General features: G+C 46.4%; 1 protein-coding gene across 2 annotated transcripts in view; it reads left to right on the forward strand.

Moving 5' to 3' along the window:
* The first annotated feature begins 15,305 nt into the window (after window positions 1–15,305).
* fhod1 (formin homology 2 domain containing 1) overlaps window positions 15,306–16,517 on the forward strand; it is a 332,893-nt gene continuing 331,681 nt past the window's right edge. The window contains exon 1 of one of the 2 annotated variants that reach the window (XM_041192317.1): window positions 15,306–15,652. In XM_041192317.1, coding sequence (XP_041048251.1) covers window positions 15,488–15,652 — 165 coding nt within the window. In that variant the 5' untranslated portion in view covers window positions 15,306–15,487. The remainder of the gene's footprint in view (window positions 15,653–16,517) is intronic. The other variant, XM_041192318.1, reaches the window with a different exon arrangement.

Raw genomic sequence — 16,517 nt, forward strand, 5'->3', positions numbered from 1 at the left:
CCTCTCCATTTTCAATATTTTTATATTGGTAAAGAGAAATCTTCAAAGAAAATGACAATAAAAACCTATCTTTTTTAATGTTCCTATGATTTTTCTCCAGGACTGCACACAGTAGTGTCCTGGAAATTGATCTTCAATTGCTGGAGACGGCAAGCCAATCCCAGTGGGTTGGCAACCCTATCCCCAACTGAATCAGACATTCAGGGTTACTAAGAGAATTTATTACTTTCAAATTCAGTCATGTTTACAATCATTTTAACAAACCATTCAATTGGCGTCAACCTGCAAGATCCCGGTTCTGAGGAAAATTTCAATGCTTTTGATGCTGGGGCATTTATGTGATATATTTTTCTCTGGGCAGCAAGAGTTAAATCATTTCACCGGACTGTATGGCTCAGGATTCAGCGACTTGATCTTCAGTTATTAAAGTTTTGTAGTCAGACATGTAGTCATGTGGCTATTGATAATTGTCTGGACTATAAGCTAGCTCTACCTCTTTTGATGATACATTGCCTCTGGCAGCAGTAATGCTGTCTTGTCTACTTTGCTTGAATGTCAATGTTGAAGCAACATTGGGAATCATTCATCGTTTAATGATGTGTCAGAGAGAAGGAGGCCATAATTCTAATAATCAGGAAATGAACGACACATTAGTCATGTCTCTTGAGCTTTTCTGGTTTTGTTTGATTATGAATCATTCAACAACATCTTGGGAGAGGCCCACCAAGATAAAACCATGGAGCAGGTCCTCTCAGCAACCTCTGAAGAAATGTAAAATAACCACAGACTTACTGTTTGGCACACCAGACCCCAAAGAACTAGAACCTCCTTACCACCCTGAGAGCCAAGGTGTTTGGGCAGTTTTTTAAAAAAAAACAAAGAATACCTTCACCTAGACCCAGTAGCTGTTGAGGAAAAATTCATTGCACTTGTGTATGAACTGACTACAAATGGAAGGAGTGATTGAGTAACTCCTTTCAAATAATAACCAGAAACTATGGGTGGAATTTTCCTAGTCCACTGGCAGTGCGTGTGATAGGTGGCATGTGCAGAAATTATGGCAGGACCTGCTTCACAACAGCGTGAAGGCAGGTCGCAATCTTTTGCTCAGCCCGCCGACGGTCGGCGGGGAGCTAATTGTAATGCATGAGCACATAATGAAAAGTCATCCCGCCAGGCTCTTGGAACCGTATTATCTGCCCATGTCGGCGGGAAAGCAAACAGACAATGTGCACATGGCGGCCTTCACTTTGGGGGAACTGAGATGAGAGAGCAGCAGTGTTCTCCACAGCTTATCTGTTGTTTACAGGCCTCAGGGGTGCCAAGGGTTGGGGGGGGGGTCAATTGATGCATGGCCCCACAGGTGACTGCTGAGGGGTTGGGGGTGTCTCGGTGCAAGTGCTGGCCAGCCTCGGAGGCAACTGCTCAGGGTGGGGGTGCGAGGCGTGGGGGAGGGGGTCAAGTGCTGCCCTGGTGCTACATCCTGCGCACAGGCAATTGAGGTGGGGGAGGCAGGGTAAGTGAGGGAAATGGCCCCGCATTAGGGGCACCTGTATAAACTGAGCATGTTCTTCAACTGAGACAGATCAGGCACAGCCACAATGATATGACTGGGGTCAGGTTCCTAGCCTGTCTGCCAATGCAAGTAACGCGGAAGCACCAAAGGGCCACCAAGTGCTCCATATCTTACCACCAAACCCCCATCCCTCCCCACCCCTCTGGCACAGACTTCGAGTCTGCCACCACTTTAATGGACTGCGCAGCAATTAGACTGCACACGTTGTACAATCTCCACACCAACGCTGGCCATGTAGCAGTCATTGCTGGAGGTACCTCACAGCCCCTTGTAATCTCAGCATCCCAGTTTGGACCAGTGTCCCCCATGTCACAGGTTGACAGGGCAGTCATGCAGCACACTCATATCTGGCCATTCGAAAGGCGACCAGCACTCTCCGGGAAGCATTAAGGGGCGATCAAACAGGTCCAGGAAAGGTGCTAAGTACAGCCATGATAACCACGTCTCTCTCTTTCATGCTGCAGGAGGACTACATCAGGATCATGGATCCTGGTGACCTAGCTGTATGCATGAAGGCCTACAGAGACCATAGAAGATAGAGGAGAGAGTGACTGAGGCTCCTGGCTGCCCAAAGGCAGGAGCAGCAACCTCATGAAGAAGGGGCAGCAGGGGCTCCTGCACATGCTGCCCAGGAGCGATAGCAAGCCATGACTGGTCAGTGCCTAGCAACACCCAGGGTCTATAGACACTGCCTGCCATTCCTGCAGATGACTGAGAACCAGTGTCACCGATGACTGCACATGTCTAGGGACCTGGTGTCTCACATCTGCCACTTACTGCAGGACTTGACGCCAAGGGGACATGGAGGGCATCCACTGCCAGTGGCTGTGAAAGTGACCGTGGCACTCAATTTCAATGCCAGTGGCTCCTTTTAGGGCTCCACAGGTGACCCCTGTGGGATTTCACCATCCGCCACCCACAAATACATCCATGAGGTCAGGGATGCCATCTTCTCCATGGCACACAACTTTGTGCATTTCGCCCGGGACCAGGACAGCCAGGATACAAGGGCCATTGGATTCACCCTGATCTCGGGGTTCCCACAGGTACAGGGTGCAATTGACTGCACTCATGTGGCACTCAGGTCTCCATTGCTACACTCAGTGGACTTCATCGACCGCAAGGGCTTCCACTCACTGAATGTGCAGCTGGTATGCAAGCACCAGAAACACATCCTGCAGGTATGTGCTTGGTTTCCAGGGAGTGTGCATGATGAATACGTCCTGAGTCGTTCGTAGATCCCTGCAATCTTCCAGGGTCCACAGACGCAGTGTTGACTCCTTGGGGATAAGGGCCACCAGCAGAAGCCAGGGCTGATGATGCCCATGTGATGGCTTCAGACTGCAGCAGAACGACACTATAATGAGGCTCATGCAGCAGCTTGCAACTTGGTGGAGCTGAATCAGGATGCTAAAGATGCAGTTCCGGTGCCTGGACCAGTCTGTTGGAGCCCTGGAATACAGTCCACAGAGGGTGTTATCGTCTGCTGCAACAGGGTGAGGAGCTGGCTGAGGAGGAGATGGAGGAGCTGCACGTCTCCTCCAATGAGGAGGACACTGCAGGGATGAGGGTGAGGGGGGTCCTCGATGGTGACGGTGACAGGGATGAGGCTCTCGCACTGGCTAGACGAGGCAGGTGCATTTGGGAGGTCGTCATAGCTGCCAGATTTGTGGAGGATGATGACAACATGCAGTGAGATGTCCCCGTAGATCCTCACATTGCAGTTGTGAATGTTTGACTCCAGTCTGGCTTAGCACAGCGCCAATACCTTCTGTGAGATGCAGTGGATGCCCTCATTGTCTCTCGATCGCAGGAGGATGATGATGACATGCAGTAAGGACACTCCATTGACCTTCACATGGCCTCTGAGAATGTTTAACTCCTGTCTGGCCGAGGACAGCTCACCTGCTCTCCATTACCAGGGCCATCTCAGAGACACAGCCATGAAACTTTAGATACATCTATTGCTGTGCCCACCTTCAGCACCTCTGCCCTTCAGGAGCTGGTGCACAGCATCACTGGTCACAGATGCTGGTGTGATAGGGGCTGACCCTAATTTAAAGGTGCTGAGAGCACACAGAGAGTATGAGAGAACTCTGTGGCACCTGCCCACTACATTCTGGCAGTAATGACCAGCACCGCTGAGGTGCAGGCATTAGTAATGTTTCCAGGGAGTGTGAGACTGTGGTCTGAAGGCCGCACAGAGCACAGGGAAAAGGCCCTAGACTGAGACACCTGCCTTTTATCTTGTGCAGAAAAGTTTCACATCTGAGGGACAAGAACACTGCTCATCAGGCAGGGTGACATTCTTGGGAGTTTATTGACAATAGTGAACAGTATGTACAAGTCATCAACACCTGTGGCCAGGCTGTGCAACTACTTTTACCTAACTTTCCTAACCCTGCCGCTACATCTTGGTGCTCCCCAGACATCCACAGCAGAGGTGGAGGCAGCCTGCTGATTGTGACGCCCTGTCTGTGATGACTTTGGCGGGCGTCCTCTAAAGGGCTGAGGCTTGGAGGGCCCCTGCCTGCTTTCGGGGACCTGCTGTGTGGCAGTGGCACCCTCCTCGGCCTGTGGAGCTGGAGCTGCTGAGGTCACAGGAAGAGGGGAGTCAGATGGGCTGGTCACTCCCAGAGTCACCTGGGTGGATGACCCCAGAGTGTGCACCTGCTGGTCCTGCTCCCTATGGGTGCCTGAGGGCCCCTGGCTAACTTATTGAACGGAAGGGGTAGCTAGAGTGAGATCGAGCTGTCTAGCACCCCTCTCATGTACACACTGTTGGAAGTCAACTATGGCATCAGTGATGGAGTTAAACCCATGCAGCAGTGCAGGAGCAACGTCCTGGATTGGCAGCCACCAACCAGCCAGTGTTGACTTTGGTGCATTGCAATGCCAGCGCTATCACCTCAGCCTGAAGACAGACAGACTTCTCCATTGTGCCTTGCAATCTGAGGAAAGCAGCAGACATCCCTTCCTGATGTCCCCGAGCTTACCTTTGCAGCTCCAGCAACTGTGACATGATTGGGTCCAGTGGCTCATCATCTGACTCGGACTCAGCCAAGTTCTGGCGACCTGGGAAGTCCCTGCCGCCGTGGATCAAAAAATGTGATGTGCTCACCAGATTGTGATCCCGAGGCCACTCTAAAGCTAGGTCCCACCGGGATGTGTGTCTCTGCATTGGTGGAGGGTGTGGGTGAGCGCTGTGAGGGGACTTCAGGGAGGGTGCCTTCGGATTCCTCTTAAGAGGTTTCTTTGGGGCTTGATTGGAGGCCCTGGGTCATGGACTCTGTCAGCTGTTTGGCTGATGTGCTTGTGAAAGCAAGGGGAGATAATTAGTGCTTGGCAGTGGCCTGTGAAAGAGGACACATCACTCACAACATGGTCGTCTGATGGATGTTGCTCTGCTGGATCCTCACCTGGTAGAGCAGCGCCAACCTCACTGCCAGCACAAGACCAGTCCCAGTCATTGCCGGCCAGCTGGATGGCTCTGTTTTCTAATTCTGTCAGAACTTTGAATTTCGGCATCCCTCCACCTGTCTGCGACCTTTCCCTCCTGTTGTGAGCCAGTTTGTCCTGCATGGATAGAGATAGGGAGAGTGTATCAGGATGCCTGCCGGGCCAGATGGTAAGTATGCCTGGCTTGTGTGGGTGGTGAGTGGTCCCATGGACGGGATGAGGACAATGATGGTGTGTGTGAAAGAGTGAATGGTGATGTCCTTTGCACTGGCAATGAGTGAGGGCCCTGTGGATGGTTGATGGGTTTGTGAGTGTGTGACTTGAGCATGATGAAAAGAGTAACTTACCCTTACCTCTGCACTGACCACTGCTGCCACTGCCTCCCAAGCCAGGTTGGTGACATTGCTACCCATCCTGTGGCTAGAGCGGGGGTAGAGCACATCCTGTCGGGCCTCCACGGCATCCGGCAGTCGCTCGATGGACCTGTTGTTGAAGCGGGGGGCTACAGTCTTTTTGCCTTTGTTGGCCATGTCTCCCAGGCAGTGGTGGTGAGCTGGTGGCGATGAGCGCTTTGCTGGCGGCTACCTTTTAAACATGGCAGCCAGCGTGATGCAACAATTGGGTGATGTCGAGCGGATGAATGAGAGCCCGCCCACCATGGAAACGGTGTGTTTTGCGGGAGTGAATATATAATGAGGCAGACTCGGGAAGATACAGTGTGAAAACCCGCCATTTTGATCAGCGGGTAGGACTCCATTTTACCCGCCCGCCACAGCACTTAGTGCAATTCTGGGAAAATTCCACCCTATGGTTTGCTTCAGTGCAATGGCAATTCAAGTTATCACAGATTTTGTTGACAAATTTAATCTGAGGCTTCTTTATGCATTGGGTGGGCCAGTTAACTCAGTTGGCTAGACAGCCAGTGTGTGTTTTAGAATAACGCCAATAATGTGGGATTTGATCCCTGTTTGGACTGAGGTTGACACAGAGCCTCCCTCCTTGCTTGACCCGTAGTTCCATAGTAACAAAATCACAACACTTAGTTGTGGTTCAGTGACACTTGAATCATTGAGGATGCTACCTCGAGAGGAAGAAGTGAGGCATAGCAGTGTGTGTCACATACTGTCTGGTCAGGAATTGAACTGTATTGCAAATTACGTAATGCCCAATTTGAACTGTTACATAGTCTGCTTTGACAAATTTTATGAATAAAGTATACTTTTGGGGAAAAAACTGAATTGGCCACAGATGCTCATCAATCTGTGGACTGACAGCGGATCTAAGCAGAAGGCAACAAAGTAATTCGTATACAGAGAGATTTCAGATCTTGCCACATCGTGGTACAGTTTATCTGCACACTAACCTGTTCTGTGGCGCTTTACACTTTTCATGCAACAGGTGGCAGCAAATCCTTGATCGGAATTCTATGGATTTCAAGAAATACAAATGTGCAAAATCTTAAGTGATGCCTTTTGAATAAAGATTCTCCATAGTTTATTATGATCCTGTGGTAAAGTGGAGTACCATGTATCTTTAAGAGAATGCAAGTGGACTAACCATGTGACAGTACTGACCAATCACTATACAGTGTGGGCTACTGCTTAACTGTAAGTCTAGAGCTGGAGGTGGTTGTGGGAGCACACAAGGATTTAGTGCTCTGTCTTCTGTTGCAATGAACAATCACAGTTTGTTCTTATGTCGGTCCCTCTCCGTTATTCATAGCAAGCATCAACTAGCAGGTGTATATGAAGGTGTACAATTTGAGTTTACTCAACTAGTGAACTCATAGACACAAGACATAAAACTGGAGATGAGGATGAAAATAGCTGAAAATAGCACCCTGAGTAAGAATCCACAAGGTGGGTGAGCAAATCATTTGAAAGAGAATCTGTACTTCTGTTGTAAAATAGATGACAGTCAGGAAAGCCACGGAGAGCCAAACTCCTGAACTCGTCATTAACTGGGAAGCCATTGGAAGTGCAGTCCCTTGCAGTTGTTCACAATGCCGCAGTTCAGGCATGTTGATCCATTCGACCCCATTTCAGATGGTTGGCCTCAGCATGTTGAACGCCTAGCGCCTTTTTTTACTGCTAATGACACTGCGGGGGAGGAAAAGAAGACAACGATTCTTTTGTTCACATGCAGGAGCAACATGTGCGGGCTGATCTGCAGCCTCATGTTACCTAACACCCCCGACTCCAGGGGCAGAATTTAGCCCTAGTTGGGTGGGCTCAGCGGGGGTAATTGGGAAGCCGACCACCATCTGCGATCAGGGACGGACTGCGATTTCACGCTGGTGGGCCAATTAAGGCCCACCCAGCATGAAATGTGAGTGGCAGCACTTGGCGCTGCCTGTACAGGTTGGGGGGAGTGCAAACGCAACCTTCATGCATGTACCTGAGTGTGCACTTCAGAATCTCCCTGAAGCACATAGCTGCCTCAGGGAGATAAAGAGTTTTTTTTTAAATGAATTATTGAAATCTGTGATAAAACATGTCCCCTCATGTGACAGAGTCACATGAGCAGGGACATGTTATTAATTAAATTTTAAAACTTTCATTTTATTTTTATTTGCTTTAGGAAAACTCATCCTGCCCATGGACAAGGTTTCCACAAAAATACAAAGATAGCTAGGCCTTTCACCTGCCCGCCAACTGTAAGGTTGGATGTGCAGTGAAAAATTTAACTTAATTGATTCTTTAATGGCCTTAACAGGCATTTTAATTGTTGGTGGGCGCGCTGCTGACTCCGGTGTGTGCCCGCTGACCAAACTAACACGCGACTATGCATTGACATCAGGATGCTTGCCCGACGTCATTTCATGCTCGAGCGGGTTGGGTGCACGCCCACCTGCTGAGTTAAAAATTTTGGCCCAGGACTTTCAACGAGTTAATAAAAATTGTACAAAATTGCCTGAGACCAAAGCCCTCAGTTACCATGCAGCGCTTCAAGTTCAATTCAAGGAATAGGCTTCCGGGTAGACAATAGCTGACTGTGTTGTCATTTTAAAGGCATTAACTGAACATTGCGAATTTCTAATGTCCATTGGTGTCCAAGGATTGGAGATGATGCTAATCAAAGGCGTTTGCTAGCTGAAGCTAATCTAGACTTCAATAAGGCATTAGAATTAGCCACAGCCATGGACAGTGCTGTTAGAAATCTGGAAGCTGTAAGAGATACACAAAATGGCGCCATCCATTTGGTACAGTGGGACAGACTGGCAACAAAAAGAGCACAAACATCGGACCCTACAGAAAGGCAGGACACACCTCCTATGTACAGATCAATAAAAAACAGCAGTACCACAGTGAAAACCCACAAAATGAATGAGATTGACAATTCAAACAAGTCAAATGCTTTTTCTGCTACCACCATTGTCACATAATGTGGCATTGCAGAGATAGGCTGAGACAGCATTTTAAAGACAAAGGGAGAAATCATGAAATATGTCTCATGGAAGAACCAGAAGAAATAGAATCAGACATCCATTCATTATATAACCTGAGAGTGGGTAGAATCGAGCCAATCCAAGTTGTCATTATAGTCAATGGACAACCCATTAAGATGGAAGTTGATACTGGAGCATCAATATCCATCATTCGACAACATACGTTCAGGTACTTGAATAAACGAACCCATCCTTTAAGATTGGAAGTTTTGGACACTAAACTGAGAACATCCACAGGTGAAGAAATAAGACCAAAAGGGATATGTCAAGTCAAGGTGCAGTATGGGCAACAGTCTGAAAAATTACCCCTATTTGTAATGTCAGACAGGGGACTGAGTCTCCTCAGAAGGAACTGGCTGGGAGGGATAAACCTTGAGGGCCCGCTAAGTTCCCATTTGAAATCTAGAAGCATTACTGCAGCAAAAAATGAGCACATGAAGACCCAACGAGAGAAGCCCACTGAAATGTTACACCAGGAGTTGGTGAAGCTGAAGTCATCCTCTGAAAAGAAAAGTAAAACCTATTAAAGGACTTTTGTGTGCTACAAAATTCAATCAGCTCCTAAATTGTGCCACTGAAAAGATGTGAAGAAGAAAAGGAAGAGTTAAACCTGTCTCTGGATAAGTTAAGGAACAAATTAGCTGAAAAGGGGCAATGATATGAGATTCTCCAGGAAACTATTAATGAGAATAGGAAAGAATTGAAAGAGCTGAAGCAGCAGCTGCGTAAAAGCCCTGGAGTTTTAAAACTAGAAGGCCCTAAATTCTCAGAAGAGCTGTCGGAAAACCCAACTATTGAACTCACTCACGTTCAGCTCACGTCTGAGTCTAGTCCAGCCAATAGTGAAATTAAAGAGAAGACCAAGATATGGATCAGTGCTACCAAGAAAAGGACACACAGGAAGAAAAAGAGGAATTATTGACAATGCTTAAAAAGAAAAAGAAAAAATAAAATGTTTTTGCTCTGTGTTGCTTTGTGCTGTTGCTCTTTATCTGTTTCAGCTTGGACAGGAAGGGCAGCAGAGTGAATGTGACCGCACCCAGAAAATGGTAAAATCATCCACTGAGTTCACAACTGTCCCCTGAAAAGGAGGTCTTGGAAAAACCAGCCAAGGTTTTTGAACTGTGACACTCAACGCATCCGAGAAAGCCTCCTGTGGGACTTGATTTGTAAATAGTTATTGTTGTAAATAGTCCATATGCTATTAAGTTTGTCCACTGTTTTTTAAGTAAATGGGGAGGGATGTGGTAAATTGGAGTACCATGTACCTTTAAGAGAATGCAAGTGAACCAACCATGTGACAGTACTGACCAATCACTGTACAGCACGGCTACTGGTTAACTTAAGTCTAGAGCTGGAGGTGGTTGTGCGAACATGCAAGGATTTGGTGCTGTGCTTTCTGTTGCAATAAACAATCACAGTTTGTTCTTATGTCGATCTCTCTCCATTATTGATAGCGAGCACCAACTAACAGGTGTTATGAAGGCATGCACTTCGAGCTTACTTGGCTAGTGAACTCATAGACCCAAGACATAAGATTCTTTTTCAGTGATTTGAATTGTTTAACTTCATGTTTGAAATAAATACTTGTCCGGCCGATTTTCCTCAGCTAGAAGGCCCCAGATTCATTCCAGAGACTTGAAGGTATAATCCAGGCTGACACTTCAGTGCAATACTGAGGGAGTCCTGCACTGCTGGAGATACCATCTTTGGATAAGATGTTAATCTTGAGACCATCAAGTGGATGAAAAGATCCCTATCTCAAAGGAGATCTGGAGAATTCACGTAACATTTCCATGTACTCTATCTGATGTTTTAACTCTAAGCCTGGTGTCCCTGTGATTGTTGGGAAGCAATTCAAATTTTCACCTCACCTGACATCCCACTCCCCTGGATTAGCCACTGGTAAAGCTAACAAGGTCAAAAAGAATTGTTATCAAGAGCAACAATCACAGTTAATCTTTTTTCCCCTCGCTCCCCAGCCTGGTTGAGGAAGTGGGATAATCTGTTCTGGAACTATTTCTGGATGAAAAGAAAAAAAAAAATTCCATTTATGGTAACACTTGCAATAACAGGGGAAAGTGGTGGGGATCAAAGCCTTGGAATCATTTAAAAAACAATTAGGTGCAGCAATGGGGAGGGCAGGTTGATTCTGGATGGATGAATTTGATAGACTGAATGATTTTCCTCACCTGTAACTATTATTTTGTTACATGGAATTACATAAAAACTGTAGCTCAGAAACCGAACTGGTTTGTCGGTGTTTATACTCCACACAAACCTCCTCCCAATCTGTTAACCTCTTGCAACTCTGCTCCTACATCCCTCTTTTTCCTGCTCTTTTGTTAATGCCTCAAGTCTCCTCTTAAGTGTATAAGTGCAATCTCCTTCAACCGCTCTGTTCGACAGCATGGTCCTCACCTGTGCTACTCATTGTGTAAAGAAATTCCTCAAATATTCTTCATTTGACCTGTTAGTAGCTATCTTATATTTATTAAAAAACAAAAACAGAATTACCTGGAAAAACTCAGCAGGTCTGGCAGCATCGGCGGAGAAGAAAAGAGTTGACGTTTCGAGTGCTCATGACCCTTCAACAGAACTTGAGTGAGTCCAAGAAAGGGGTGAAATATAAGCTGGTTTAAGGTGTGTGGGGGTGGGGGGGTGTTTGGGTGGGGGGAGAGAGAGAAGTGGAGGGCGTGGTGTGGTTGTAGGGACAAACAAGCAGTGATAGAAGCAGATCATCAAAAGATGTCACAAACAACAGAACAAAAGAACACATAGGTGTTAAAGTTGGTGATATTATCTAAACAAATGTGCTAATTAAGAATGGATGGTAGGGCACTCAAGGTATAGCTCTAGTGGGGTTGGGGGGAGCATAAAAGATTTAAAAATAATGGAAATAGGTGGGAAAAGAAAAATCTATATAATTTATTGGAAAAAACAAAAGGAAGGGGGAAACAGAAAGGGGGTGGAGATGGAGGAGGGAGCTCAAGACCTAAAGTTGTTGAATTCAATATTCAGTCCGGAAGGCTGTAAAGTGCCTAGTCGGAAGATGAGGTGTTGTTCCTCCAGTTTGTGTTGGGCTTCTCTGGAACAATGCAGCAAGCCAAGGACAGACATGTGGGCAAGAGAGCAGGGTGGAGTGTTAAAATGGCAAGCGACAGGGAGGTTTGGGTCATTCTTGCGGACAGACCGCAGGTGTTCTGCAAAGCGGTCGCCCAGTTTACGTTTGGTCTCTCCAATGTAGAGGAGACCACATTGCGAGCAATGAATGCAGTAGACTAAGTTGGGGGAAATGCAAGTGAAATGCTGTTTCACTTGAAAGGAGTGTTTGGGCCCTTGGACGGTGAGGAGAGAGGAAGTGAAGGGCCAGGTTTTGCATCTTTTGCATGGGCATGGGGTGGTGCCATAGGAGGGGGTTGAGGAGTTGGGGGTGATGGAGGAGTGGACCAGGGTGTCCTGGAGGGAACGATCCCTACGGAATGCCGATAGGGGGGTGAAGGGAAGATGTGTTTGGTGGTGGCATCATGCTGGATTTGGCAGAAATGGCGGAGGATGATCCTTTGAATGCGGAGGCTGGTGGGGTGATAAGTGAGGACAAGGGGGACCCTATCATGTTTCTGGGAGGGAGGAGAAGGCGTGAGGGCGGATGCGCGGGAGATGGGCCGGACACGGTTGAGGGCCTTGTCAACCACCGTGGGTGGAAAACCTCGGTTAAGGAAGAAGGAGGACATATCAGAGGAACTGTTTTTGAAGGTAGCATCATTGGAACAGATGCGACGGAGGCAAAGGAACTGAGAGAATGGGATGGAGTCCTTACAGGAAGTGGGGTGTGAGGAGCTGTAGTCGAGGTAGCTGTGGGAGTCGGTAGCTTTGTAATGGATATTGGTGGACAGTCTATCACCAGAGATTGAGACAGAGAGGTCAAGGAAGGGAAGGGAAGTGTCAGAGATGGACCATGTGAAAATGATGGAGGGGTGGAGATTGGAAGCCAAATTAATAAATTCTTCCAAGTCCCGACGAGAGCATGAAGCAGCACCCAAGTAATCATCAATGTACCAGAGAAAGAATTGTGGAAGGGGGCCGGAGTAGGACTGGAACAAGGAATGTTCCACATACCCCATAAAGAGACAGTTATAGCTGGGGCCCATGCGGGTACCCATAGCCACACCTTTTATTTGGAGGAAGTGAGAGAAGTTGAAGGAGAAATTGTTCAGTGTGAGAACAAGTTCAGCCAGACGGAGGAGAGTAGTGGTGGATGGGGATTGTTCGGGCCTCTGTTCGAGGAAGAAGCTAAGGGCCCTCAGACCATCCTGGTGGGGGATGGAGGTGGAGAGGGATTGGACATCCATGGTGAAGAGGAAGTGGTTGGGGCCAGGGAACTGGAAATCGTTGATGTGATCTTATATTTATTGTTTATCTGGTCTCACCCACAAGTAAAGAAAGTTTCTCCACATCCAATCCATTGAGGTCCCTCATAATTTTCATTTTGAAATAATTTTTGGTCTCCTTATTTCCTTTTTCAGGGAAAAGAGCCACCACCTGCTGAATCTTTCCAGATTGTTGTCTCTCAATTCTGGTAATTTTGTGAGCAGCTCTAATTACTTTTAGATATCAAACCATTGCACATTCGTTCAGTGACAACATTCTTATTTTACATCTAAGATGTAGTTTCAATTGCAAGACTTAAACCCATAATCTAGGCTGGGAGTGCTGTGTTGTTAGAGGTGCCATCTTTTGGATAAATTGAAGCCCCACCTGTCTGTTCAGATAGCTGTAAAGAGTCCCATGGTATTATACTTAAGAGGAACAGAGTTGTTCTCCTAGTGATCAACCATCGTCAGCAAAACAATCATTCATGCCATTAATGTTGTAAGAGTTGGCAACCCTCATTGTCTGCATCGCAAAAATGATTACATTTCTAAAGTAATTAACTGGCTGTGAGGTACTTAGGGCCATCCTGTGGATGTGAAAGGCACCAGAATTCTGAGTGCATTCTGAGTTGAGCTGTTTTTCTTTATTGACTAGAATGGCAATCAGGTCCATTGTTATACTCAGGAAAGCTCCTTAAGGGTCTTCAACTCAATGGTTGGTGACTGGCCAAGTCCTCCCAAAATTAGACGGCAAGTTAAACGTCACAACATGCATGATGCTATATTCCATAGAGATTGTAGTACCTGTATGTTGTCAGTCTGCATTGTTTAAAGCCTTCACTGAACATGAAATACTCCTAGGGCATGTCCTCTCATAGCTCAGTTTGTGATCCAGTAAACATGATGTAGCATTGAGCTACCCCAATCATGAAGACTGCAGGCTTGATTTCTTGTCTGTGGAGATTTATCCATTCCAAGCTCTTACTTGAAAATGCACAGTCTAATTTTCAACTTTAGCACTCTGGAAAGAACAACATGAGCAAGTGACAGATGGCCCTAGTGGGGGTGGGGTGGGGGGAAGGAACAGTGATGGTAAAAAAGATCGAAAATGGACCAAAAGGTGGGGATAAAACACTGAATAAAAATGGAAATAAATTTTTTTTAACATAAAAATAAGTGGAAAAAAATTTAAAAATAAAAATTGATTATTGAAAAAAGGGGATCAAAAAGGGGTGAGGATGAAGGAGAAGGTTCATGGTCTGAAGTTGTTGAACTCAATGTTAAGTCCGGCAGGCTGTAAAGTGCCTAATTGGAAGATGAGGTGCTGTTCCTCCAGTTTGCATTGAGCTTCACTGGAACAATGCAGCGGGTCAAGGATGGACATATGGGCATGAGAGCAGGATGGTGTGTTGAAATGGCAAGCGACGGGAAGGTCTGGGTCATGCTTGCGGACAGAGTGAAGGTGTTCTGCAAAGTGGTCACCCAGTCTGCGTTTAGTCTCTCCAGTGTAGAGGAGACCGCATTGGGAGTAATGAATACAATAGACCAAATTGAGGGAAGTGCAAATGAAGTGCTGCTTCACCTGAAAGGAGTATTTGGGCCCTTGGGCCGTGAAGAAGGGGGAAGTAAAGGGGCAGGTGTTGCACCTTCTGCGATTGCATGGGAAGGTGCCATGGAAGGGGGTTGTGGTGTAGGGGGTGATGGAGGAGTGGACCAGGGTGTCCCAGGAGGAATGCCAACAGTGAGGTTGAAGGGAAGATGTGTTTGGTGGTAGCATCATGCTGGAGTTGGTGGTTTGATCTACTGCATTCGCTGCTCCCAATAAAAAAATACACTAACTTAAAAATAAGAGTTGACTAAAAAAAGTTGCATTTCTCGAACTTCTTATAACTTTGACATCTCAGGCTGCTTCGCCTATGTGTGCATAACATTGTGTGCACAATGAGATCCCACAAAAATCGAGTAGGTGAATGATCAGTGAATCTATTTTTGGCGGTATTGGTTAAGGGGGCGGGAGTAATGTTGGTCGGGAGAATTCCCATACACGTCTCTTCATATTATACATCCTCACTCCATTCGGCAATTTCATTGTTTCGTTTGAAGGATTGCACTGGCCGAGAATGCAGGGCTCGCTCAGCACGAAGTGAAGTTTCCGCCACGAAATAGGTCTCACATGCAAACAAATGTAACCTCCCTGTAGGGAATGTTCTTTAGATCTCTGCATCCCTGTTTTGCCCATGACTCATTATTTACGCCAGTGCTGGGAACACAACAGGTTGTTGGACTCGGTGCCTTGTTTATTTTCAGACTACCGGTCATAATAGCAGCAAGTTAAATTAAGAATAGAGTCCCTGAGATGTAAAGGACGAAAGATTGTGAACGCAGGCAGTGACACACATGTACTCCTAAGCCGTTCCCCCTTTACGCTTGCTGTCTGACTCGATCTACTTCCTGGTTGCGTCGAAGTTTGAGTCTCAATGTAACATCTGCTTCAAAAACAGTGTGTGGAATCACGGCAACTTTAACTTCACCTCAGGACTGCCACTCGGCAAAAACATCTCTCCAAGTGTGTACATTTACTACTCGTTTTATTTACTGTGTGACGAGGAGGAGGACTCTGAGTTCGGGACCATGGCGACTATAACGTGCAGAGTGCAGTATCTGGATGACATGGACCCTTTCATTTGCACCAGTTTCCCCGAGCCCAGGAGACCGCCGATTTATAATTTCCATGAAACCATCCCCTTAATAGCCCAAGTGGCAGGAGTTCACAAGCTGCTGGACTCCCCGCTGAAGGTAAGTATTTCCAATGACTACATTATGAGGCGAGAAGCTGTCTCGTGGTTGATGATTCTGTTTTTTAGACAAGCACTTTAGCTGGAGAAGGGGGTTACAATTTATTTAATGCAGCATTGCAGTAAAGCTGCTTTTCTTCCTTACAGGTGTACTTATGGGGGAGGGGAGGGCCTAATTTTAGCCTCAGGGAGTTCAGCTTTCTGACTGAGTTTCTTTCACTGTCAATCCAAGAAGAAAAGTCTTATATCCTCAAATAATGTGAAAAAAAGCGTCATGTGATTTGAATTTTTAAGTGACTCTCATTAGACACTGGGTTTCTTTCGAACAGTGGGGTGGCTTCAATGTCCATAAACACTCGAAACATTAAAGGGACCTTGCCCCTTCCTCAGACATGTAAAGTGGTTTGGACATTCAGGAATGTGCAATTACCATTTCAAAGATGTCAGCAGACAGCATCTTTTATGCTGTTTAAGGGGGTATTCTTCTGCTTAATGTGGTTTCCAATTGCTTCTGCTACACTCCCATATTGGAATGTAAAGCTTTGTTGAGTCATTGAGGATTTTTTCCTCCAAGTTAATTGTGGACCCCTTTAAAACTGATTAATGTTGGTCCATGGAGGACTGGTAACTGGAATCAAATGCCCCATCTGTAAGTGAGAGTTGAAATTGTCTCCTTGTGATGTCAGCACTAATTTGCTAACGTCACTTAAACTTTATGGTATTAATTAGTATTTAAGAAGTGTATTTGTGCTACTGAAACTATGGACTGGTGAATAGGGTTGTAGAATGTTGGATTACACTCTACCTCTTGCCCAAAATGCGAGTTCAAATCCTACCTTGACAATTTGAGATTTTAAATTCACTTT

This window comes from Carcharodon carcharias, chromosome 7 (genome assembly GCF_017639515.1).
Source record: "Carcharodon carcharias isolate sCarCar2 chromosome 7, sCarCar2.pri, whole genome shotgun sequence".
Lineage (NCBI taxonomy): Eukaryota > Metazoa > Chordata > Chondrichthyes > Lamniformes > Lamnidae > Carcharodon > Carcharodon carcharias.